Raw genomic sequence first — 26,956 nt, forward strand, 5'->3', positions numbered from 1 at the left:
GTTCTCCCAGAGAATAGCCTGTCCGTGGGCTGTCTGCTGCTGGTTGTAGGCACTGCCTGGTGTATCTGACCACGGAGATGAGACCTCACCTGCTGGAGATGTTTACTCTGAAATTAGCAGTAATTACTGCTAATTACTAATTTACCCTGAAATTAGTCAGTAGGCAGTAATTCTCTCCGTAAGAGAGCATAAACTGTTAAAGTACGTAAATCATCCTTCCCCTAACCCCATCTCCTGCAGCGGGGCTGGTATTTTACATGTTATTAGACAGATCTTGCTCTGTTAAGAGATCTGATTTACATTTTAAAATGTATTGTACCTAAAATATATTGCACTTCGTGCTAATAGCATTTCTTGTGCATATAGGGGGATTTCTGTATTTATTTATGCTAGATGACTTGTTCTCAGCCCTGCCTAGGATTGTGTGACCTCTTGCATAATCCACCAGTTCTGTAAAAGGGCATTTCTTTTAAAAGGTCGATGTATTAAAACCTCTGGCTTCTTCATCACGGATGACACGGAGCAGCTCGTACTTGTGCAGAATGCATAAAGAGGGGGGAAGAAAGAGAGATTTGCCATTCAGCGTCTGCTTCCTTTTATGCTCAAGAGAAATGTAATCAGTCTCCTTTCAAACACAGGTTTGTTGGATCCAGAAAGGTCAAAGCAAAACCTTTAGCCCTCTAATGGCATAGTCTTAGGATTTTAAAAAAACTAATCTGAACACAAGGGTTTGTTTTTTTTTTTGTTATCCTCACGGAGATTTTTATAGTGTTTTCCGTATTTTTAAGGTGCAAATTTGGTGGTCTTGAAAAAAATTGTTGAGATCTTTAGCATGCAGGCTTCAGTTGCTGTGCTATTTGTGGTGGACGCTGGACAAATTATACTGCTGTCTTCTGTAACTTGTCTGTGCTGTGAAGCTGAATTCCTTCCTGCTTATTTCCAAGAAGTGGGTTCCTACTTGTTAACAATTATTTTTTTGGCAACATAGAGGAGCTTTTCTGCTCTTACGTCTTTCTGTTTTAGAGAGATTCTTGTATATTCCTTAGCTGCAACAATAATATTTCTGTAGTGACATTAAAAAAAGGAATTAAAATTAATAAATTCTGGCTTATTTAATTTTTTTCTCTCCCTGCGTGGATGACTGTAAGTCTTTTTGTCCTTAAGTTGTGCCAGGGAGAAGCATAAATGGAAAGAACAGGAGAATAATGCCTGTCTTTTCTGAGGATGATGCAAGCTTAATCTTTGGGAAAAAACCTTTGAGAAACCAGTCTGCAGATTCTCTGTGGAAGAAAATCTCTTGTGATAAATGCTTCTCGATGTGTTCAAACCAGCTTCCTGATGGTTTGTGCTCTTTTGAACAGCCAGGGGTGCGAGAGCAGCGTTTGCCACACTGTTAGATGGCTTTAAAAAGAAGCCCCATCCCCAGCTCCTCCAGGTTGGACTGTTTGTTCTGTAGATAAAGGGATTTTTATTTTTTTTTGGCCTTGGGATTAGAATAGTTTATAGTTCAAGGTCTTACTGGAGGGAGAGCGTGGATACTTAGAGGACCTGATTACCCCTTTCCTGACTGCTTTGAATCCCTAATCAGTTGAGTAAAGAATGAAAACAGTCTGAAGTCACTTGACTCTTGCATCCATCCTCCAACACCGAGCCCCTCAGGCTGTTGTCAGCCCGGGGGAACATTTTCTAGTCATATGTGTAGCACTCAGGAACGTGACGATCACAACCCTCTTTGGGATTTTAAGATATTTTAATATTAAGACCGGCTTGTGTTCCCTGAGTTGAGATGCGTGTCCTCTGTGAGGAGCAACTTGCCATTTTCCTGGAATGGCTCAAATGGCTCTGTCATCCCCAGGTGTTTAATTAGGGTTAAGTAAATGTGAACTGCCCAATGAAGTTACCCAGATTTGCCTTTTTTAAAGCACATGATTGAAATGCCACCCAGCTAAATATAATTCTGTTTAAGATGTCATCTTCTGTGCCACTCGCAGTGTACGTGAGCTACTTCAGAGATGGCCAGAAGTAGGTCTGGACTGATGTCCTGAAATATTTCCTTTTAAATATGAAGAAATCTGCTTTTTTAAGGGCACTGAACAAACGCATGGACTTGCTGTTGATCGGGATCCCATTAACAGGCAAGTTAATGCGTGCTCCAGATTGATCAGGGCTGGCTTTTAAATGTCTCTGTCGATCTATTGTTCATTTGGAGACTGTTTCTACGAGTGCTATAGACAAACGAGAGGTTTTTCTATACCTCCTATAAAAGGGAATGCTTTAATATCATGTCTGCAGCAATGTTTAAAAATGTCTGTCCGACCAGGGTATCAGAGAGAATCACTTTACTACATAAACTCACAGGACAGAAGGGGATTGGAGCTTTCTGGTTTGTACTCCTTGGCTGTCTCTAAGCCAGATGGGCATAAAACAAAAAGCAGACTTTGATAAGGAAGAAGGTATAAACTGAAAATAGAGCTTGCACTCACAAAATGAGCTATGATAGGGACTGCACAACACACTTTAGGGACAAGCTGGGGCAAAAATAGCATCTTTTTACCCCATGCCTGCTCCTCGTGTGTCGTCTGAAGAGTTAGTGTTTATACATGAAAACCACTGCTTTACTTGTCAGCATTTTTAGGTCCTTTGCAGAAAGATAATCTGGAGAGTTAGTTTATACATGAAAACCACTGCTTTACTTCTCAGCATTTTTAGGTCCTTTGCAGAAAGATAGAGGCATTAAAAATCCTTATGGGAGACAGCAATTAAATGTTGATATCAAGCTTTGCTTACTGTTTTGAAGTGGAATATTTTCCAGTTTTCTTCCATCATTTTTTCCAGTAACTAAGTGAAATACCAAGCTTCCCAGTTCTTTGTGAAAGACCTAAGTCCATGTTCCAGTTCAGATTATGCTCTTTTATAGTATCAGAGAACTAAAAGAACTTTGTTCTTTCCAGCTAAGAAGAAAAAAAGATCTGCAAACTCCTACACTTGAAAATGTGACTGCAGCCAGCAGGCTGACATCAATATGGAGCCAGAGTGAGGGAGGAGAGATTAATTTCTTGTTCTGACTCTTCCTCTTTTGGGGGATATTCCAGACTTGAATCTGTCTGCACATCATCTACCTTATGGTAGCACATGTACAGGTATGGGGCTGGTGCAAAAGTAGAAGAATTGTAAAGACTGTCCACAACTCAGGAGATCGTGAACAGGAGAAAGGTGTCTGGAGAAGGTTTCTGAATCCAAGCAGTTTATATAATGAGAATGGATTTGGGCTGGAAATAAATAATCTCCTGAAATCAGAACTGCATAGCTATGATTGCTTTGACACATTGACACACCAGTGTCTTTTCTACCACAGTGTTTCCATGAACCCTGCTTTGATGCCTATTTTTTTCCAGTTTTTGCACAATAAAAGTGACTTAAAAATAGTAGTTGCACTTGAAAGTTGTTGCGGTGTGACCTTTTTTATTCCAAGGAAATTCTTGAATAAAAGCATCCACGGTGTGAAATGTGGGAAAAGATGAACGGGCAGGTTGAGGGCCTCAACCTAATGTAAGGATTTTATGTTTGGGGAAGGCAGTTGGATCAAAGGACCTTCAGAAATCCTTTCCAGTCTGAATTCTCAGACTTATAACCCAGAAGCTGATAGCTGTGGCCTTTCTCCATCCATCTCTGCAGAAAAGTGTCTCTTGGCTACATGGGGCACATTCCCAGGATGGTCTTGCAACAATGAAGGCTCTGAAAACATTTACTTAAGGAATTTGACTTCAGCAAACAAGTGGAATTAGTTTGTCCATAAATCTTTTCTGTGTGTCAAACTAAGCAAGGTTTTCTAATTCACAGAGGAATGAGGAATGTTGGTCTGAATCCAGAAAATGTTAATCCTCGTGTCTGTGGACCTGGAGAAAAATAATCCTCGGGTTTCCCTTCTCTGTGAAAGGAATCTATGGCTACATCATGGGCTCATGCATTTTCTATGATGCTCTCTGGGTAATGTTTTCCTCTGTAGCAAGTCACAGCCTACCTTCAGCTATATAAAGCTGCAGGATGAGATTGCAGGAATTAATTTCATGTCTTGCTGCAGTGCTCTGTGTGCTGCTTCTAGGCCATGTGGGCTCATCTGGATATCTCCTGTGAATGTCAAGGGGCTGTTTTCAAAGCTTATGTCAGAAGAATAAGAAGAATAAAGAAGGCTAAAGAATAGGGCAGAGCAAGAAAATGAATGCTATATTTTTTTATTATTATTTTTATGGTGTGGTTAGGCTGTAGCCAAGGGTTGCAGTGGGTGAGTCATGAGGACAGGGAGTGCACTGCAAAAATCCATCTCTTATCAGCGAAGTGATTAAGACCAAACCTATTTCTTATCAGTGATATGATTAAAAATCACGCTCTCTAGTGATAGGAGAATGGCAAACCATCAAACCCAGTAGATGATAGGTGAAAACAGGCCTGATGCTTTGGTGCTTTCCAGAGAATTGAGGTGTCTTCACCCTTCTCCTCCAGCCTCCCTGCTGGCTGGCGCCTTTTTGAAATTAGTCAAATCTACAAATACTTGGGTTTAGTAAAGGTGAGCGTTGGAAAGAAACTAAACATTAATTAGGCTGCCTTTTTTTTCCCCACACTAAATGAAGTAAAAATGCAATACTTTGACAAAGTGATGGTGGATTTGGTGTTTTTTTCTGCCCTCGAAAAATTTATCACTTAATTAACACCCTTCAGCGAAGAAGAAAAAGGTGTTAATTAGAAAGAGTGCCAGTTTAAGTAGCTGCCACTTGGCGCTCAGGTTTCCAAAGCCTGGAAGGTGGGTGCGGTGGGGAAATGGAGAGGGGAGAGGAGGAAGGCAGCTTCTTATTGTAGTCTTCTTTGATGTTCTGATGCAGGTTATAAGTGAGACTGTTGCTGTGCAATAAAGGTGAAAATAAGCTAAAGTGAGGGCAGAGCCCGCTGAGAATTGCTTTGTGGACTGTTCAAGATCATCTGTGCTTTTATATTTTAACGAAGTTTTCACAGCTGGCACTTAGGTTCATCCCCTTTCCTGAAACTGCAGTCTCTCTGGTCACTCCCTGGAGCTCCAGCCACACTGAGTCCTGGTGTCACCACCAGATTTCCTTTGGAAGGAGGTGGGTGTCTCTGAAACTGTACAAATCCAGCATATCAGGGACAAGTGAAGTGTTTGCATCTATTTATGTTATATTCTTCCCTTTTGAACCCTCATAACTGTAGGGTTTTTGTCTTCATTCCATGGCTGAAGATTAAATGATTTATATCGTTGCTCTGGAGCATGTGCCAGTGGTGGTAAAGCTTTGCTTCATTTCACCTGTGCAGAGCCTTCTGGAAGAATTTAAAAAAATATATAATAATGATCAAAACCCAGAGAGCATAATCCATAAAACCAATTAGGAAAAAGCTATGAAAACAATTTAATGAAGCTTCAACCCTAATGCCTCTTTTTGGTGGCAGAACTTTGATGGCAAGGGTGATGATGACTGCTGGAGTACCACTAGCAATATCTCACCTGCAGCATTTTGGATAACACAGGTCTAGAAAACATGTAAAACTTCCCTTGGCAAAGATATTTGACTTTTTGCTGTTGCATTTAGGAAAGGCACGTATTTGCAAAAATGAATTATACTGTATTAATAAGGAAGTTTTTAATGGGTTTTCAGAGGCCAAGGGGAAACAAAAAAAAAAAAGCTAGCTTTGCTCTACTTTATTGAGTCTATAAATAAGTGGCATTGCAGGCACAGCTCTCAACCAAGGCACAGAAATAACATCTCCAGGCCTTTAGCACAGCTCTGAGAGCAGTGGAGCAGCAGTGAAATACAGGCGTATGGTGGGCTAATGGGAGAAAAAGAAACATCAGCCTCTTGCTGTTTATGTGATGGTTTTCATTTTAAATATAGACAATCTGTAGAGTGTTCAGTCCCCGGGCAGTCTATGTTTTGTGGATTGTGGATTCATGCTGAAAATCAGGTTTATTTTTGCTCTGGCTTTGCAAACTCTCTTTTTTTGAGCTTTGAACTGTATTTTTCTTCCTTTAAGTGGAATTCACCACAAGATAAATATAGGATGAGGGTAGGACAGGAGTGTTATCTTGCTTAACAGAGCTGTGCCCTCCTTTGCCCCCGGCTGTAAAATTGCTTTGTTACAGCTGTAGTCCTTGTGGTTGAGAGTGTCCTTGGAAAGACCTGGTGTTTTTGTCATTTGGGTCACCTTTGTGTGTTCCCCTGCCTGTGTCCTGCTTTTAATTGTTCTAAGCAGCCCCTTGTGCTCCTGGGCTTCACAGCTTCTCCTTCCTGAGCTTTGCAGACTATTTTCCAAATGGTTTCCTCTTGCTATTTGATGTTGATGGGCTTGTGCTTGTTTTCAGCTCCAATCCTCATGGTTGGGAGACACAATACCTAGAGGAATCACTTCTTTATTCTTTTTTTTGGTGTTGTTAGGGCTGCTTCTGTCTTTCTGCTGGGACTGGTTTAACATTTCTTTTCCTCAGCTGGCACTTCCCTACATGTTCTTAAGGCAAAACCTAGCTTTATTTTTCTTCTTCTTCCTTTAGACCAGTCTTTTAATTTGGGGAAGCTCAGTATTCCCCCTGGCTTGGCTTCTCCAGTGCCGTTGGCATTGAGTCTTTCGCAATTTTGAACATCTTGTGCTAAACTTCAGTAACAAAAGGAAGTTTAAATCAATAGTGCAGTCATTTCTGCAGCTCAAGGATGGTTTTCATCAGGTATAATCTCTATGTTCTTAGATTGGTAGGTTGCTGCTAGGGTATTTTATGCTAACTGTTGATATCTGTATCAATATCCTTTTTTGTGTGTGTCTGTTCTAGCAGGTGTGGAAGTTGGGAAGCTCTTTGGTCATGCAACTTTGAACATGTTGTGCTAACTTCAGTAACAAAAGGAAGTTTAAATCAATAGTGCAGTCCTTTCTGCAGCTCAAGGATGGTTTTCATCAGGTATAATCTCTATGTTCTTAGATTGGTAGGTTGCTGCTAGGGTATTTTATGCTAACTGTTGATATCTGTATCAATATCCTTTTTTGTGTGTGTCTGTTCTAGCAGGTGTGGAAGTTGGGAAGCTCTTTGGTCATTGTGATACTGGTTTTAAGCTATTCAAGAATTGTCTTCTGTATTGTTTTTCCATTTGAGTTCTACAGGCTTCGGAAGCTGGTCAGAAATTAGTTAAATATTTCTGTGAGTTTCTTGTATGTATACATTTCTAGCTGTCCTCTATATTTAATCCTACAGTTCCACGATGGCGTCGGCAAGAGGATAAGCCTTGTTCCTTCTCCCACTGCACCTCTCCCAGAGGGACTGGGGTTACTGGCTCCTCTTTGGCTTCCCTCAACGAGGGAAATAGCTGTTGGCTGGGGTGAAGTTGGAAGGGTTACTGCTAGGATGTAAAGCTGGGATTCATTTATATGCCAGAGCTGGAATGTAGCTTGGCTTGGCCTCGCTTGCTTTTGGCCAACAGGTAGCTCATGAATATTGGCAGAAGGAAAATTAGTCTGAAAAAGGTGTCTGTCGTTGATAAAGCCTCACTAATAAAACCGGTTTGCTCCCAAGCGGTAAAGCTAAGCTTTTACAGTCATTTACACTCAGCATCTTTAGGCTTCTTGTCCACTTGCCTCTTCTGAACTGTACATTTGTGTAAGGTGGAGCTTTTCCAGCTTTCTGGCTCGGGGAGCCTGCTGTACGTGTTTCTCTTACTGCATATGGGCATTTTTGGCTGCCCTTTGGAGTAGCTCTTAGCTTCTCCCCCACTCCCAGTTCGAGTGCACCTGTCTCTCAAAATGCATTTTTTTTTTTCTTAATTTGGATTTAGTGGTTCTTCACTACGATACAAATTTGAACATACATAATTTGTCAATGTAAAGAGTTGCTGCACACTGGATTTCATTCCTCTGGCAGAACTGTATGTGGAAACTAATTTGTTTCTGTAGTTTTAGAGCATCAGATCATCACCTTTTTTTTCACTTTTATCTTCACGATTGGTGCATGAGATCAGACTGTGGATAAACAAGCATCCCTTCAGAAGTGCTTTAATATTATTGCCACTTGTCCTTCGTTCTGTCCTTCAGGCAAATAACTATCAATTAACACCACAAAATAAAATTGGTTGGGAACATAATAATGTACTTGAATAGCTACACCTGCTGGACCATCGGGTGTTATTTTTCTTGCATTCTGGTATATCATGAAGATTAGGAAAGACCTTGTGAAGGATATTTAGCAATAGATATTTTTTTCCCTACCTTGTTCTTTTATGCATGATAGCAATTAGCTTTAAAAATATCCCAAACTCGAACAACCCTCCCCCTCAAACACCTTTTTTCTTTTAATGTGGAAAACTCACTTTGTAACAGAACAACTCATTTATGCCTATAATGAGACACAGCTGTCAATAGAATGAAAATTTACAGTAGCAAACCCTCCTATTTTCTTGTAAGCATTTTTGAAGGTGCTTATTCTTACTGTATTTGCCATTAAGGAGTCGCTTAAGATTTGGGCTGTTCTGCTCCTTCCCCTGGCTCTATGTGATATTAAGGTGTGATCTATGGATTATTTACCCTCTCCAGAGCCCTGACCTTAAATATGTCTCTGTTCTTTTGATGCTCCTGTCCCTAGAACTGGGCAGAAGATGGGAATAGCACAGCAGGGAGTGCCGTGCTCGGAGCAGACCAAGTAAGGGAAGTGTTGGGCTCCCGAAGCCTCTTATGTAAGCAATGAAATCTGTGTAGTGTCATTTTCTGTTGGGTTTTGAACAATTATGGAAATGGCTGCCAATTGCCAAAACGCAGGGCTATTTCAGTTTCCAGACTCCTGTTGCGTTACAGGGAGCATTTTCTGTAATATTTAGGCTTTTTTTTTCTTTTCTTTTTTTTTTTTTTTAAAAAAAGTCAGCTTGGTACTGGCAGATTTCAGCTCTTTTTGCAGCTTCTGGCTAGATATCTTAATCAGAAATAGCCCTCTGGCAGATGTACCGTGGCTGGAAGCATGGCCTCAACTTACTGATGCTGTTTGATGTCTTGCCTTTGCTGTTTCTGAAGGACTGAAAATGCAAAACCTTAACCCCAGACTCTCGTGTAGAGTTTTTAATAGCACTGCCAGTCCTTTGTAATGCTAAGCTTTTATTAATTTGCATCTTTTCTGCCACTTTCATTTGTATTTGGCCTTCCAGGATTTTTCTTCTAATCTGGAATACCTTTTTAAGGAGTTTTTTTTTTTTAATTTCTTGGTGGGGTGGGCAGGGCCACTGAATCCAGGGTGTGATTTTTTTTCTTTGTCACCCTTATGGAGTTACCCAGATGAAGACAGAACATTGCCCTGAAATTTATCATAATCTGAGACATTGCTTTCCAAGAGGGATTTGAAACGGATGGAAACGAAGGATTTAAAACTTAAACCCGGAGAATATTTACTAAAGAGACCTTTTGATGCAGTCGTCCAGTTTAATCTTTTAAAATTATTTTTAGGCTTTGTGCAAAAGTTTTGTAATACTTTCAACAGCTTAGCGAATGCAGAGTCAGGTTCCAAACCGAAAGCTTTTGGCAGCTTGCTTTATTCCAATTATTGATGCTCCTTTTCAGAGGATTTACAGTACTCTTTCCTACCATTAGTGTCTTTGGTGCAGCCCCAGCAGCAGTGCAGCTATCGGTTGTTTTAAAATCCACAATTCAAGCCCTTCATCCCTGCCACAAAGAGTAGGTAAGGAGCCTTTCTTGAAGAAATGGTTGCCTAGTAGCCGGGATGGCTGGAGAAGTAGGATTTTTGCGTAGGTTTGTGGGTTGCTTGGACTTGGAGGATGCTTTTCCTTCCAGGGGAGTTCATCACTTTTGTGCATTGGTGTTGAGTGGAAACTGGGAACCTGTGGAAGTGGGATGGCTTTCTGAGGAGCCTCTCCTGAGCTACCATCATCTCTTTATTTCAGTATTATGGTGGAAGGTAGGGAAAAAGACTATTGTATAGGGGAGAGAACCACTAAGATTTGGAAAGAAGTGAGCTGCTTTAGCCTTTTGTGTCTAGTAAACCTGGTTGAGACAGGTGCTGCCCGTCTGGCTGTGTGATTTATGCCTCTCTGGGAATACAGAGCATTCCTCATCCAGCATCCCTTGATATGTGGAGAGCCCAGCAGAGCAGGTTCCTAACCCGGTCTCCTGCATTGCCCCTCCACCATGTGACAGCGGTGGGATCCTTCTTAACCTCAAGAAAAAGCAAGGGTGGTCTCAGTGTGGTTTGTAACCACTCCTCGTTAGGCTGCTTCTAGTGCAATAGCTTTTCCTCTCCCTCCCTGCAGCAATGGATTATTTGCTGTGGTATTTCTACTGAGCACAGAGCTCACCACCTTCTGTGCCGCAGTACGAGGTTTTGTCAAATTAGTTGGTAATTGAACTGATTTCTGGGGTCAATATTATTATTTTTTTTTGGCTTTGAGTGTTTGTTCTTGTAGCTGTTACTTGTAGGTCCTGCCCAAGGGCTGTGCCAGCAAAGGACAGTTTCTGCTTGTGCTTCAGAGTCTCTTGGTCTTGTTTTCTTGCCCAAACGATGCTTCAGAGATGCCTGTAGGGTGCAAACTGTTTGTGACATGGAATGTACATGTCAATGTACATGTCAATGTACAACTTTGTTTCACTGTTTAATGAGTGTGGTCAAACGATGTGGGAGGAAATGCTATTTAAGGAGTGTGCATCAGAAAAATTCTACCAGGGCTTAAAGTCCGCCTTTCCGTTCTTTAAAATCTGTTGAATCAAACCTCTGGCTGAAAATAAGCTGGGAGTTGGAGGAGAAAGGGATGAAACAGCCCGAGTTTTACTGGTCGTGTTGCTGATGAGAAGCCCTGCTGCCCAGAGAACACAGAGATACCACGGGTTTTGCTGCATAATCTGTCTGGCCAGCTGGATTTTAATCTTCTAGGGGTTTTTTTTGGAGGGTGGGGGGAGCTGGGGGGGGGAAGAGACTAGCTCTAAAGGCAACACTTGTTTTCAGTGGATACCTTTGAAAATAGGATTTGAAGGACGACTTAGTATGTCTGTGCTCTTAACACTGCTCTGAAGGTGGTAAGTATTGAAGGATTTTGTGCCATAATAAGGATATTTTGGCCTGGTGACAAATGTCAGCACGGCACCTCGTTCCAGAAGGTGAAAATCGTGGGGTCTGTCAAAGCACCTTTGATGCTTTCTGTTTACTAAAGAATACCACGTTTTTTTGGCCTCTGTGTGTATATATCAGCAAAATTCCCTTCACCTGAGAAGGTTGTGAGGTTCCTGGAGCTGCAGTGATCCAGCTACTTCAGTCAAGTAGGTCACGTGTATCTTGGGGAATTCCCTGCCTTGGAAGTTTGAAACAGATGGAAGAAGGTAGGGCAGAAGGTTAGGGTTTTACCCCTTTTTCCCCCTATAGATAAGTCATAAAAAGCAAGAAGACACTCTTCAGAGAAAAGACGTGTGGCCACGAACACTTAACACTTGCCAATTACAAGGTCCACGCAACTGAAAAAGGCTTGAAGACCCATCAGTCTGTTCTTGGAGGTGCCTCCTGGCTGCTGTGTGTTGTAGCCAGTGGCTTCCCAAGCACAGTGGCCACGGATGGATCCCTGGAGTGGCCGGGACAAGCGCTCAGTGCAGTGAAGCTGTGCCTCCCGTGAATATTCCTGGTGGGAGCACCCTGCTCTCAAACTACCAACTTCTGTCTGCCAGTGCTCCGTGTTGTGCTTTTTCTATGAAATTTGTCTTGTTGTAGATGCTGTTGTTTTATCTAACTCTTTGTTTTCTGTACCTCATTGCTTTGTTCTTTATGAGATCTTTTTTTGTTTTTCTGTTTTCCTGCCGCTCTGTCACCGCGTTTCTGCCGCCCCTCCCTCTAGCTGGGTTTGTCAAGTCGCCCATGTCAGAAACTAAGCTCACGGGGGACGCCTTTGAACTGTACTGTGATGTGGTTGGGAACCCCACTCCAGAGATCCAGTGGTGGTATGCTGAAGTCAACCGGGCTGAGTCTTTCAAACAGCTGTGGGATGGGGCTCGGAAGCGCCGTGTCACCATTAACACTGCCTACGGGGCCAATGGGGTGAGTGTGCTGAGAATAACCCGCCTTACCTTGGAAGACTCTGGGACGTACGAGTGCAGGGCCAGCAACGATCCCAGGAGGAATGACTTGAGGCAAAATCCCTCCATAACGTGGATTCGAGCCCAGGCTACTATAAGCGTCCTTCAGAGTGAGTCCGGCACCCCGCAGTAGTGGTACTGTAGTATCTAGAGGCAGTCTAGTCACCCTCACCCCCCCGTCACCCCTGTAAAAAAAACCCCTCTGCCACCTTCTCCTGGTGTTCTGAACCCCGCCTGTAGTGCTGACCTTGTCTGCCATCTCTTGTCTCTCCTTAGGAGCGAGGGAATTGGGGAAATCCGTGGATCCCTTTGGTAGCTTCTGTGTGACAGCAAGCCCCGTGTTGGATTTGTGTGTCTTCCCCACCCCCTTTAGTTTTGTAGTGAGCTTCCAGCCACCCTAACGCTGGCTTCTCCATCAGTGCCTTTATCTTTGATTTCTGTCTTCTTCCCAGGTTTAACTGTGTCATTTTAATTTCTTCTGTTTTCTCGGAATTGCTCTGAATGCCTTCTCACGTGGTTTTGGTTGCATATATGCTTCTGTATGAAATCTTACCCTTTCACTTACATGTGACCATTAGTGTTTAGATTTTTCCATGAAGTCGTGGTGTTTCTTTTCCTTTCTGGACAGCGGTGTGTTCCCACTGAGTTCTCTGATGCAGCAGCACCCAAATAGATGCAGCTACTCTTAAACCAGCCTCTGAAAGGAGGGAAGGGAGGGAATATCTGAACCCAGTGTTGAACTAAGAACTTCAGCTAAATGACTCTCATCTGAGAAGGAGACTTTTGGCAGCCAAAAAAAAAAAAAGACTTTGAAAAGCAGAAGAATATGGTTGACCCAGAATTGTTTTTTTTCTCTGTTGTTACAAGACTTTTCCTGCCTTCAGCTCATTTTTAAAGCAGTCCCAGGCGAGTTTGGAACTTTATATCATCAGAGCCAGTAGAGAAGAATCCCTTTTTGTTTCGTGTGAGATGCAAAACTCTTGGATTTGTTAACGAGGTGAATATCAAGTGTCTAATGAGCTCTAGGTAGAGTGAATTAAATCAGCAATGTGAGCCTGGCTGCGTGGAGGTCCAGGAGAACTTGCTTTCTTGGTGACTTCTCAATATCCAAAGGTGGGAAGGAGTAGAACATAGGTCTCACTATTGTGCTTTGTACAACCTTTTATGCACGGCTTTGAGTTTTGTCTGGGTACAAAAATATCAAACTCTGTAATTATGTCCCAGTTATGTTTTTGGCTACCTTCAAAAACAAACAAAAAAAAACCCCAAAGAAACCACCCAAACCAAAAGCGGTGCTGCGGTCGGCACTGCTGGATCAGAGACCTTCCCTCTGGAAAATGGAAACAGCACTGATAGATGTGGAAAAATAGACAGCGAACCCCAATGATGTGGATTGACTTGAACATTTCAGTGCCATTGGGTTGTTCAGCTCAGATCTGCTCGTTTTTCAGTCCTAGTGCCCCGTCCCTCTGTTGTCCTTTGAGGTCCCAAAGGACTCGGGCTGGTGGATTGCTTTGCATGACCTACAACAGCAAGAGCCCTGGGATTTTTAGGAAATAACACTGCCTTAAGGCAAAGCTAAAAAAAAAAAAAATATGTAGGAGAGAATGTCTCCTGGAAACCCCTGTGAAGACCTTTAGTTTTCTCTTGAGTGTGGCGAGTCCGTGGTGGTCCTGTCTCCTCTCTCTGTGTCTCCTCAGTTACAGTAACCTACTGAGGGAGAAAATCCTGTTTTCATATGAAAAGCTACCGTTTTGGGAACGAATCGCTCTGAAGATGTCTCCATATGGAAAGTGGGTTTTTCCTCTCTCAGGCCATTGATACTAACACTAACCTGCTCTGGGCATTAAAGTTTAACCTTCTGTCTTCCTCCTCAGTTAACATGGTCTTGTTGCATCTGATGCTACTAATTCTGGAGTGTGTATCATGACTTAATACTAAGTGCCTTGTTCCCGGGGGTAATTCTACTGCTTTTGTGTTTTATTTATGGGAGGGGGAAACGTTAAACAGAGTACTTTAATGCTTTTATTCTGTAATATTGTGTGTGTTAAGGGATACCACTGGCTGCTTGTTGGGAAACAGAGTGCTTTGGACATCAAACTCCTGCCTGACCATGCTGGAAATGGAGATGGGGGGTGGGGGAAGTGGGTTTCTGAGCTTCCCAGGAAGGTGGAGACCATCTTAAGCTGCCCAAAATGTCTCACCGTGAACGCAATTTGTCTTAGGAAGGGGAATTTTCTGACTAAACAGTGTTAGAGTTTCCAGCTGACGGTGGCCATTTTGCTGCTGGCCCTAATGGGACACAAACGTCACTGAAACAGAACATCTAATGGATCAGAAGAGCAACCTCTGTTTGCTGGCCTTGAAATCACAGCTTGGCTCAAATACCAAAACTTGAATGCAAAGAGGTCAAGCGCGACGTGATTTTTAAGTTAGCACCCAAGAACTAACATCTGGCTTCTATCTCCTTCCTAATTTGGATAAAGAACTTTGATTATGGCTGTATTTTTTTTTATTTAAAAAACTGATCCTACATAAAAGGGGCAGTTTGTGTAGAAAGATGACTCTTCATCATCTACACATCATTTTGATGTGTAGAAAGAGACTCTCCATCATCTTGCTCTTTAAAGCAGACGTCCTTCTGGATGTTGCTGCCCCAGTCGTATTCAACTTGCACTTTATTTTCCAGAATTAAATCAGGCTAGTAGTGCCCGTTGCTTTTTATTTTTAAAGAAACAAATTAAAGTAACAACATAAACACAGGTAAAAGATGTAAATGAGACTGCAGTTGCCTTTAAATTTATTTTTTTTTAACTTAAAAAGTTGCAACTCGGACACAAAAGGCCCCAGCAAGCTCCAGCAAAGCCAGCTTGTAAATATTTTATAAATAAAGCAAGTTTGTAAAGAAAAGTAAGTATTTTCTGGTTGTGGGAGCTTAGCAGGGTTGTAGGTAAGAATAGGTGGGGATTAGGAGAAGTCATCGGGGCTCTGGGGGGGTTTCACCCGTACGTTCCACTTCCTCAGCGTTAGAGGCTGAAGAGTCCATTATCACCAGCAGAGGAAGGCCAGAAGATTACCACTGTTGAACCCTTCTGCATTAAGTCTTTAACTTTCTGATTTCTGTAGGGATTAAATTCAGATTATTTATATTTTTTTGGTGACTTTTGCCTGTTGCTGGCGTTTGTGTATGCTTTCCGGTTCCGGGATGGCCACGGGCTGGTGACACCGCTCTGGGTTTGTGTCTCAGCCAGCGTGTGTCATCAGATGTGTCTCATCTGCTCTCACAGCATCCTGGGCTCCTTGCAGCCACCTTTCAGCCTCTCTCCTGCCAGCCTCCTCCTCCTCCTCTTCCTCCTCCAAAAAGCAACAACTCCACGTTTATTCCGCAAGCTACAAGCCTTGAAGACGCTGCTTTCATCATCAAAGGAAAACATTTTCAAGCAAAACCTCAGTGAATTCTAGCAAAAGTTATTTCTTTAGATAAGTGTTGGGACACTGAATTACTATTTCAAACACGTTACTAAAAATAGTTTCATGTCTGTTAGGTTTTTTTGGAGAATACACACAAGCTCTTTTTGGGGGGATGGAGGAGCTTTTGGGGCAGCCCAGCAATGCCCAGTATGGCTATAACAAAACCATTTTAGACCCCCTGGCACCCCAGCAGATCGTTGCATGGGTCAGACTGCTGGGAACGACGAGGCAGAAACACAGTTGAAAATGCATTATAATGGCAAAGTGGCTACAAGAAGTGTCAAAACCCCTCCATTACTACTGTACCTGCCAGTTTTGCCGCAGTTAAAGGACAGTCCTAATTTTAAGTAGCTGTGAAAAGAGGCTGTATGGGCCCCCCTGAAAGGGGGAAAGAATATACAGGACTCAAATGACTTTGGCAGGTTATTAGTAGGTAAAGATTTATTTTTTTTTTCTCTCCCTGCCTCTCTGGGCAATAATCTGAAGTGCTGTACTATTGGAGAGATGAATGTTTTATGTGATGAAAAACGCAACGTTTCTTTGACGGTGCTGGTATTTTCCACTTCCCCTCAGTTCTATTTAATAATTTGTTTTCCGAGCACTTTTGCAGATGAATAACCAGAAGACCGCGTGGGTATGACTCAATTTGTATTCCAAATATGTCACCACAAGGCGTAACAGAAATTTATGGGATTCAAAACCCTTTTGCTGACTTGCAAAACCCGGGAGGATGCTGATGGCTGAGCGCCTTCCTCGCCCTCCTGCGCGGTGCCGGGAGAGGCTGGGGCTGCTGCCAACAGCCACCTCTTTGGGAGTCACCTCACCCTTTAAAGTAAGAAATACATCAAAGGCAGAGGACACAGCAGCATTTCCATGGCAGGGACTGCTACAGCAGTGGCCTTTAGGTCAAGCTAACACTAAATCTAGATCTTTTTAGAAGAGTAATAGCAAGAATTCTTAAATTGCCTTTAAGCTCTGTCATCCTGTGTTACAGAATGCTTGAAACCAGCTGTGAGCCATCAGTAGAAAGGTGGGGTTTTTTTTTTCCCCAAGTTTGGGAAGAAACTTGCCTTTGATTATTCTAAAAATGAATGAGCCTTATTTGTTCAAGAGCAATAACCATCTGCACAATCTTAAGAAAATGGGATTATCAAATGTCAGGACAGCGCCTTCATACTAATCTTTGCGCTTCTGAAAGGCTTTCCCCTAAAAAAAAAATATGTGAATTTGATGTTACCAGGTAAGACTGTAGCGTGCAACAGCCTGGGTTCAGCTCCTGACGCAGCCAGCACAGCGTGGAACTCTCACTGGCTGTTTATGCAATGAGGCTCACGTTTATTTTCCTTCATAAATGTTTATGCTCAAGGTTACTTTAGAAACCAAATAGTTCCCCGCTCTAATTTTAACACGGTGTATGTTCTTACTCTTTATTGTTAAGCTTTAAGGGCTGCTTGCAGCCGTTCCTCAGCAGATTCGTGCCTTATTCATTCTGGTTGTTTGCTTGGATTTCAGGCGCCATCAAAGTTGTGCTCTTCAAAACACCTTGTGTGCCCAGGAGAGATATATATATATATGTTTCTTAGGTAGATGTTAACCTTTTTGCAGGGGGAAGGCCAGAAATACCATTCAGAAGACTGTCTAGCTTTGAGGGCTATTCTGTCTAGAAAATGGGTTTGTTTTAAACCTCAAAGTAAGGAGAGGAACCAAGCAATAACCAGAAAGAAGTTGCTTCCAAAGGACAAGCTGATTCCTTACCTACAGTCACAGGATGTGTGTTTTCACATGTTAGGATCAGGAGTGTGTAAAAATAAAATAAAAAAAAAGAGAAAGACTGATGGTGTTCCATAGAAATTTGTAGTGATGTTCACTGTTAAAATAAACAATACAAATAAAGAATTATCTTTTTTTTTCCTTATAGGGGTGCTCTAAGGTGTCGCCTTCGCTATAGCGGCCAGCTTGTTTTATTGTGATTTTTCTTGATGTCTCCCAAACTAGTGCAGTGACATTCCTTGTGTAGTCTTTTCCCCTTCCCGATTCCCCTGTGGATTTTTAGACCTAGCGAGGTTGCCCCGATGGCTGGTGGAGCTGTGTTGCTATTTCCTGTGTCCTTTGTTTCAGAGCCCCGCATCAACGCCAGCGAGGATGTGACCATCCAGGCGTACGGGCCGGCTGTCACCCTGCAGTGTAACCTCACCACCAGCCCCAGCCCCCTCTCCGCCAGTTACTGGGTGAAAAACGGAGAGGAGATCCCCGGCACCAGAAAACCTTCAAACACTACAGAATACAAGTAAGTCTCTTCGCAAGAACGCCCGTGTTATACTGGGGAACCACAAACCCCGGTAGACGTAGGGATTTGGGAGTTGTTGGGACTCCAAAGTCCATGGTTCACCTTCACGGTGGGACAGACAAATTGGTTTGATCTGCATTAGAGGCTCCACAAAAAAATACGCCTGTGAAGAGCATCGAGTTGACAAAGGGCTGAATATGAGCCGGCCGTGTGCCCAGGTGGCCAAGAAAGCCAATGGCATTCGGGCTTGTATCAAAAATAGTGTGACCAGCAGAAGTAGGGAGGTGATTGTGCCCCTGTACTCAGCACTGGGGAGGCCACACCTCGAGTGTTGTGTCCAGTTTTGGGCACCTCAATCCAAGAGAGATCTGGAGGTGCTGGAGCGAGTGCAGAGGAGGGCAACGGAGCTGGTGAGGGGGCTGGAAAACAAATCGTATGAGGAGCGGCTGAGGGAGTTGGGGCTGTTTAGTGTGAGGAAGAGGAGGCTGAGGGGAGCCCTCATCACTCTCTACAACTACTTGAAAGGACCCTGTAGAGAGGTTGGTGCTGGTCTCTTCTCACAGGTAATTAGTGACAGAACGAGAGGGAATGGCTTCAAGCTCCAACAGGGGAGGTTTAGATTGAACATTAGGAAAGAATTTTTCACCCAAAGAGTGGTCGGGCATTGGAACAGGCTGCCCAGGGAGGGGGGGGAGTCCCCATCCCTGGCTGTGTTTAAGGGCTGTTTAGATGCAGTGCTGAGGGACATGGTGTAGGGGAGGACTTTGTAGAGTAGGGGAGATGGTTGGACTCGATGATCCCAAGGGTCTCTTCCAACCTAGGCCATTCTATGATTCTATTCAGGAAAGATTGCTCTCTACAGCTGCCCCAGCTACCTTGTGTAAGCATAACGTCAACAAAAACACACTGTAAACTTCTCTTTTCAATCTGAACTCATTTAATTCTTCTCTGGAGTGCTCATGATGTGTGGACGCAGACACACACAGTCTAGTTTTCTTTTCCTCTGAGTATATCGTGCACTCTCTGTCTCTCTTATCTCCGCATAAAGACAGAGCTGCAGCTGTGCATTTTTACCGTGCAGGGAAAGGCAGCACACAAATCAGTGCTGAAATCAGCTGGTTTAGTCATTTTCTGGCCTTGGGAGATGGAAGATGGCGTTGTCTGAGCTGTTACTGATGAGTCATCAGAGCACTACTATGAAATGAGACCAAATCTTGATGAAACCACTACAGCTGTATCACTCCTGCTTCTTATTTGTCAGCATGTCCCCATTTGCAGCATCAATCTGTTCCGTGTGTGCGTGCTCTGGCTGCGTTTCTGCCTCCTGCCCAAGGCTGGGAGGGAGAACAGAACCTGTCCAGCCACCTCTGCCCTTCCACCGCAGCTGGCATTGCACAGAAACCCTCTGAGGGTTCCTGAAATAGGGCTTTCCTGCCACGGAGTTTATGAGAGCATGTCATAGAATCATAGAGTCATGGAAGGGATCTCAAAGCCCCACCATTGCAACTCCCTGCCCTGGGCAGGTTGAGAGACCTCAACCTCCCACCAGACCAGGTTGCTCCAAGCCCCCTCCAACCTGGCCTTGAACCCCTCCAGGGATGGGGCAGCCACAGCTTCTCTGGGCAACCAGTTCTAGGCTCTCACCACCCTACACCAAACAAGTTCTTCCCCACATCTCATCTCCATCTCCCCTCTTTCAGTGTCAAACCCTTCCCCCTCCTCCTAGGGCTCCCCTCCCTGATCCAGAGTCCCTCCCCATCTCTCCTGGAGCCCCTTGAGGGACTGGAAGGGGCTCTGAGGTCTCCCCGGAGCCTTCTCTTCTCCAGGCTGAACCCCCCCAACTCTCTCAGCCTGTCCTCCCAGCAGAGGGGCTCCAGCCCTCCCAGCATCTCCGTGGCCTCCTCTGGCCCAGCTCCAACAGCTCCATGAATCCTGCTCAGTGATGCCATCCAAGAGTGTTTTGTGTCATTTCCTTGCATATTTTTTTCCTTCCATTTTCTTCACTTGATGCCAGCGTGGGTAGCAAATACAACTTCCCGTTTGATGTTCTGCTGAGGTGAGGAACTCTTAAGGTGTGTTTTAGACACTGGTGGTAACTTTGGAGACATCAGACCACTTCTGACCCTCTGTTTGGCTGTTAGAGCAGAAGGAGGTGCATATGTCTTGTCAGGGCTTGCCATATTACAGTATATCTGGTTTGCTGTACGTGTCTGCACACCAAAGCAAGGGAACACACCTGCACCCTCAACTGGCTTCTCTGTCTCCAGCTGAGTCCCGTGGGCTCTTTCTAACAGTAATGGCACTTACTGGCAAGGGATTAACAAATACTCAAGGTTCTCCTTGCCTAAGAAAGCATTCTTTCATCCGTGGGACTGTGGAAGTTGTGTTTGATTCTGATAAAGCGTTCCAAATTTTTCCTTTTGTTTTCCACTTCAGCTCACTTTGCCTTATCTGTTCAGTTTTCCAGTTTAAAAAAAAAAATAATTAAAAAATAGCCTTAGTTCTGTGATTGCATCCTGTTATTTTCTCAGAATTGTTTAATGCCGGTTCTGAGTTTTAAAGGCTGTGCTTTTTTTAATCTAGCAATTAACTTGATGTGTAGTCTTGTCCCGAAAGCATACTGTTGCATCAAGATTACTAAGAAAAAATCACACATTATTATTCGGGACACTAAGTATTGAGGCTGACTTCTCTAGGGAGAATCTTTCTTTTCAAATTCCTCTGTAAAAGAAGAATTAAACTTAACTTCGATTTTTAACAGGCTTCGTTCCCCATGAGGGTGGGCAGAACACACTGCAGTCACAGCATGGCTAGAGAATTTAGGAAAAGTTGGCCCTTCCAACATATACCTCAAATTCTTGCTCATTTAGAAGCTGCTTTGCTGAATATTGTGCTTTCAGGCTTCCTGTGGCACTTCTTTGTGGCATGTGGTCACGCTGCGTTGGATCTCTTTGTTAACTTCTGGTTTGATTTGGTCACTTATTTTATTTTTGGATCCAGAAATACCAAATTCACACAAGCAATGTCAATGCAGTTGTAGTTGAAAGGTTATTTAACTTCAGCATTTTTTTACGTTCTACTTTTTTCCTTAAACAAAAAAACCCCACATTCTTGGTGTTTCAATCATAAAGATGCATTTTGCTATGAAATGTAGCAAGTTCATTGAAGTTCAGTGGTGGTTACTATTCAGAAAGCATCAGAATTTGTAAGTTTAACCATGTACCTTAAAAATCCTGCTTCATACAACATCAGAAATTATGCACATCATTCCTAATTCTTTATTCAAACTTGATTTAGTTGCTTTTTCCGGAAGGCAGCTATACTCAGAAAACTGAGAGTTAAGTATAGCTTTTGAGTTCACCATTTTTAATTAAAAATGGGCAAGAATTACTTGCAGTGTCTTCTTTTACGGGCAGGAAGTGCCTGGAAGTGGTTCTGACCATCCCATGTTTTCATTCTGGAGACCTGTCCCCTACTCCAGAGTTTGGAGGAGAAAAGGAGTGATTTCTTTCCAAATTCTTCATCAGTTAATTCAGAGCCAAGTAGCAGGTTATTGAGCTCCACTGAAGAAAATGGCTTTTTGGGGTGTTTGTTGTGGTCTATTGCCATCCAGCTGAAAACCAGGAGGGTGTTTTTCCATCTGCTGAGGAATCTGTTTCTAGGAAAAGCTGGGCTCTTCCTAAAGCCGCAGGGCTGGGGGAAGTTGTTGGCCAAGAAAACTCGTTTCAGGTGCTTGTTTGTTAAACTTGGCAGCCCTATCCACTTAGTCTTGCTTTAATGAGGCTGCTGTAGTTTCACACTTTAAAAAGAAGCTTATTGTAGAACTGAAAGAATATGAAGTCTCCCTCCCCCCACCTTAAGCACTGACTAAAAAGCAGTGTTCAGAGTATGATTATTTAATTATTAAGGTCCTAAACAGGACCTTAATTCTCTGCTTTCCCTGACTGTTGCAGATTCTCAGGATTGCTTAGTAATGGAAATTAATGGGGTGGGGTTGTCCCGTAGGCGAGAGGCGCGTGTTCCAACGTTGCCCAATTCCTGAGAGTTCCCAACCTGCCTGTGCTTTCAGTCATCATTATTGCTTTGATGTTGGAGACTGAATGATCATTCGTTCTGTCATTAAGATAACCTTCAGTTTTGACTCTGAAAACTGCGTATGTTATTGCTTACCTGAAAGAATTAGTAGCTTGATAACTAACTTTAGACTTTCACCGGTGCCTCTGGAAAGTGCGTGCTGTAAACACAGCGAAGACCTGAGTCCAAGTGTTGTGTTCAGCTGAGCAGCTTTTTCCATGTGTCTTAGCAGTTTCCATGTGTAATTGGATTATTTTATTGCAGGGTTTCTGTTCAGCCGGGTGCTATTTCCTTAATGTGTTTTTTTAAAAAATATAATACTCAAAAAAGAAAGCCAAGAAGCCTTTCAGTAAACGGAGGGAGGGATGGGGAGAATTCTACTTTATTCTGTGTCATATTGTTGTGATGCTGCTCTACTCCAAGAGGTCTTTTGTAGGTAGATACCTGCAGAACATACGTGTGGAGCTTTTAAGTCATTTGTATCCAAAAGTTTTTTGAAGGATGGCAAAAGCTGGTGGACTGGAAGTCAGCACCATCTCAAGTGTAAATTCATCTTGAGGCTTTTAATATTTTTTTTTTGCATTTGTTGCCACTCTTGCTTTTTATCTGGCTGCCTTGCATTTGTTTTTCTCTCTGCTAGTAGTTACTGCATTGAGCTTTTCCCAATTTTGAAGTGGCAGCAGATTCCTGTGTGGTGTCTTCATGGGTTGACCAGCTTTTGCCGTTTTTCCATCAGAGAACACTGTTAATGGACTGATCTCATACCTGCTCTGGGGAAAAAAGAAAACACTTTCTAATTGGCCACATATGACTTTTTTTTCAATGCAGATAGTCCATAGAAATCAGGTTTCTCCCTCAATGGAAGGTCATATCTGATTAATAGGCTGGTGACTTGCACCCAACTGCCTGTAGTGCGTAATTAATAGGTGTCAGGCTCCATATTTGCTTTTAAACTTAAATGCAGCTTCACCACCTAAATTGGTACTGACTTTCCAAACTGGAGCTCACCTTTTTCTCAAGGTAAACAACATCCCCTATTTCAAGTAGGTACCTCTGCACGACATACCTGGAATGAACAAGTAATGGCTGTGAAATTCAGTTAAAAGATTAAAGTCTTGAGGGGGGTGGGGGGAAATGAATTCCTAACCTGCTGAGTTTTGGTTGGTAACACAGTTTTTAACACGGCTCATGTGTTCTCTCCCTGTCTGCAGGATTTTGAAGCCCAGAGCAGAAGAGTCAGGGGAATACTTGTGCGTGTTTGTGTTTTCAAACTCTCCTATAGCCAACGCCACTATAGAAGTGAGAGGTACTCTTTTTTTTTTTTTTTTTTTTTTATATCTGGTTTGCTGTACGTGTCTGCACACCAAAGCAAGGGAACACACCTGCACCCTCAACTGGCTTCTCTGTCTCCAGCTGAGTCCCGTGGGCTCTTTCTAACAGTAATGGCACTTACTGGCAAGGGATTAACAAATACTCAAGGTTCTCCTTGCCTAAGAAAGCATTCTTTCATCCGTGGGACTGTGGAAGTTGTGTTTGATTCTGATAAAGCGTTCCAAATTTTTCCTTTTGTTTTCCACTTCAGCTCACTTTGCCTTATCTGTTCAGTTTTCCAGTTTAAAAAAAAAATAATTAAAAAATAGCCTTAGTTCTGTGATTGCATCCTGTTATTTTCTCAGAATTGTTTAATGCCGGTTCTGAGTTTTAAAGGCTGTGCTTTTTTTAATCTAGCAATTAACTTGATGTGTAGTCTTGTCCCGAAAGCATACTGTTGCATCAAGATTACTAAGAAAAAATCACACATTATTATTCGGGACACTAAGTATTGAGGCTGACTTCTCTAGGGAGAATCTTTCTTTTCAAATTCCTCTGTAAAAGAAGAATTAAACTTAACTTCGATTTTTAACAGGCTTCGTTCCCCATGAGGGTCAGTAGAACACACTGCAATCACAGCACAGCTAGAGAATTTAGGAAAAGTTGGCACTTCCAACATACACCTCAAATTCCTACTCGTTTAGAAGCTGCTTTGCTGAATATTGTGCTTTCAGGCTTCCTGTGGCACTTCTTTGTGGCATGTGGTCACGCTGCGTTGGATCTCTTTGTTAACTTCTGGTTTGATTTGGTCACTTATTTTATTTTTGGATCCAGAAATACCAAATTCACACAAGTAATGTCAACGCAGTTGTAGTTGAAAGGTTATTTAACTTCAGCATTTTTTTACATTCTACATTTTTTGAAACAAAAAAAAAATATCACATTCTTGGTGTTTCAATCGTAAAGATGCATTTTGCTATGAAATGTAGCAAGTTCTACTTTTTTCCTTAAACAAAAAAACCCCACATTCTTGGTGTTTCAATCATAAAGATGCATTTTGCTATGAAATGTAGCAAGTTCATTGAAGTTCAGTGGTGGTTACTATTCAGAAAACATCAGAATTGGTAAGTTTAACCATGTACCTTAAAAATCCTGCTTCATACAACATCAGAAATTGTGCACATCATTCCTAACTCTTTATTCAAACTTGATGTAGTTGCTTTTTCCGGAAGGCAGCTATACTCAGAAAACTGAGAGTTAAGTATAGCTTTTGAGTTCACCATTTTTAATTAAAAATGGGCAAGAATTACTTGCAGTGTCTTCTTTTACGGGCAGGAAGTGCCTGGAAGTGGTTCTGACCATCCCATGTTTTCATTCTGGAGACCTGTCCCCTACTCCAGAGTTTGGAGGAGAAAAGTAGTGATTTCTTTCCAAATTCTTCATCAGTTAATTCAGAGCCAAGTAGCAGGTTATTGAGCTCCACTGAAGAAAATGGCTTTTTGGGGTGTTTGTTGTGGTCTATTGCCATCCAGCTGAAAACCAGGAGGGTGTTTTTCCATCTGCTGAGGAATCTGTTTCTAGGAAAAGCTGGGCTCTTCCTAAAGCCGCAGGGCTGGGGGAAGTTGTTGGCCAAGAAAACTCGTTTCAGGTGCTTGTTTGTTAAACTTGGCAGCCCTATCCACTTAGTCTTGCTTTAATGAGGCTGCAGTAGTTTCACACTTTAAAAAGAAGCTTATTGTAGAACTGAAAGAATATTGAAGTCTCCCTCCCCCCCACCTTAAGCACTGACTAGAGTGACTAAAAAGCAGCGTTCAGAGTATGATTATTTAATGATTAAGGTCCAGGACCTTAATCCTCTGCTTTCCCTGACTGTTGCAGATTCTCAGGATTGCTTTAGGAATGGAAATTAATGGGGTGGGGTTGTCCCGTAGGCGAGAAGCGCGTGTTCCAACGTTGCCCAATTCCTGAGAGTTCCCAACCTGCCTGTGCTTTCAGTCATCATTATTGCTTTGATGTTGGAGACTGAATGATCATTCGTTCTGTCATTAAGATAACCTTCAGTTTTGACTCTGAAAACTGCGTATGTTATTGCTTACCTGAAAGAATTAGTAGCTTGATAACTAACTTTAGACTTTCACCGGTGCCTCTGGAAAGTGCGTGCTGTAAACACAGCGAAGACCTGAGTCCAAGTGTTGTGTTCAGCTGAGCAGCTTTTTCCATGTGTCTTAGCAGTTTCCATGTGTAATTGGATTATTTTATTGCAGGGTTTCTGTTCAGCCGGGTGCTATTTCCTTAATGTGTTTTTTTAAAAAATATAATACTCAAAAAAGAAAGCCAAGAAGCCTTTCAGTAAACGGAGGGAGGGATGGGGAGAATTCTACTTTATTCTGTGTCATATTGTTGTGATGCTGCTCTACTCCAAGAGGTCTTTTGTAGGTAGATACCTGCAGAACATACGTGTGGAGCTTTTAAGTCATTTGTATCCAAAAGCTTTTTGAAGGATGGCAAAAGCTGGTGGACACCCATCATCAGTCAGCACCATCTCAAGTGTAAATTCATCTTGAGGGTTTTAATATTTTTTCTGCATTTGTTGCCACTCTTGCTTTTTATCTGGCTGCCTTGCATTTGTTTTTCTCTCTGCTAGTAGTTATTGCATTGAGCTTTTCCCAATTTTGAAGTGGAAGCAGATTCCTGTGTGGTGTTTTCATGGGTTGACCAGCTTTTGCCATTTTTCCATCAGAGAACACTGTTAATGGACTGATCTCATACCTGCTCTGGGGAAAAAAGAAAACACTTTCTAATTGGCCACATATGACTTTTTTTTCAATGCAGATAGTCCATAGAAATCAGGTTTCTCCCTCAATGGAAGGTCATATCTGATTAATAGGCTGGTGACTTGCACCCAACTGCCTGTAGTGCGTAATTAATAGGTGTCAGGCTCCATATTTGCTTTTAAACTTAAATGCAGCTTCACCACCTAAATTGGTACTGACTTTCCAAACTGGAGCTCACCTTTTTCTCAAGGTAAACAACATCCCCTATTTCAAGTAGGTACCTCTGCACGACATACCTGGAATGAACAAGTAATGGCTGTGAAATTCAGTTAAAAGATTAAAGTCTTGAGGGGGGTGGGGGGAAATGAATTCCTAACCTGCTGAGTTTTGGTTGGTAACACAGTTTTTAACACGGCTCATGTGTTCTCTCCCTGTCTGCAGGATTTTGAAGCCCAGAGCAGAAGAGTCAGGGGAATACTTGTGCGTGTTTGTGTTTTCAAACTCTCCTATAGCCAACGCCACTATAGAAGTGAGAGGTACTCTTTTTTTTTTTTTTTTTTTTTCCTGTGTGGTGTTCTTTTTGTTTGATTTCCTCTTCTTGAAAGCGAAGTGATTTCACTGCCTCTGCCACATCGCTCAGAGTCCAGACAAGAGGGGTAACTCCAGGGGTCTTTCCTTGTGAAATCAAGCCTGGGTCCAACTCTTGGTTATAATTTCTGGGGAAATCTTGCACGTAGGCCTAGGGGAGATACCTTGCAGATATGGGAATATGCCCATTGCACGTGTGGGCTGCACAGAGGGTACTCAAACACATTCTAGCACACGCTCATGTGTTCACAGAATGACAGAAGGATATGAGGTTGGAAGGGACCTCTGGAGATCATCTAGTCCAACCCCCTGCCAAAGCCGGTCCCCCCAGAGCAGGTCCCACAGGAACGTGTCC

The 26,956-nt window shown here is 42.7% G+C and overlaps 1 protein-coding gene across 1 annotated transcript in view; it reads left to right on the forward strand.

The window, feature by feature from the left end:
• Positions 1–11,878: 11,878 nt before the first annotated feature.
• The window catches only part of NPTN (neuroplastin), a 42,506-nt gene continuing 27,428 nt past the window's right edge, over positions 11,879–26,956 (forward strand). The window contains exons 1-3 of the mRNA XM_014953838.1: positions 11,879–12,206; positions 17,686–17,854; positions 23,140–23,234. Coding sequence (XP_014809324.1) covers positions 11,879–12,206; positions 17,686–17,854; positions 23,140–23,234 — 592 coding nt within the window. The remainder of the gene's footprint in view (positions 12,207–17,685; positions 17,855–23,139; positions 23,235–26,956) is intronic.

The sequence above is a fragment of the Calidris pugnax genome, unplaced genomic scaffold (assembly GCF_001431845.1).
Source record: "Calidris pugnax isolate Ruff unplaced genomic scaffold, ASM143184v1 scaffold237, whole genome shotgun sequence".
NCBI classification, from domain to species: domain Eukaryota; kingdom Metazoa; phylum Chordata; class Aves; order Charadriiformes; family Scolopacidae; genus Calidris; species Calidris pugnax.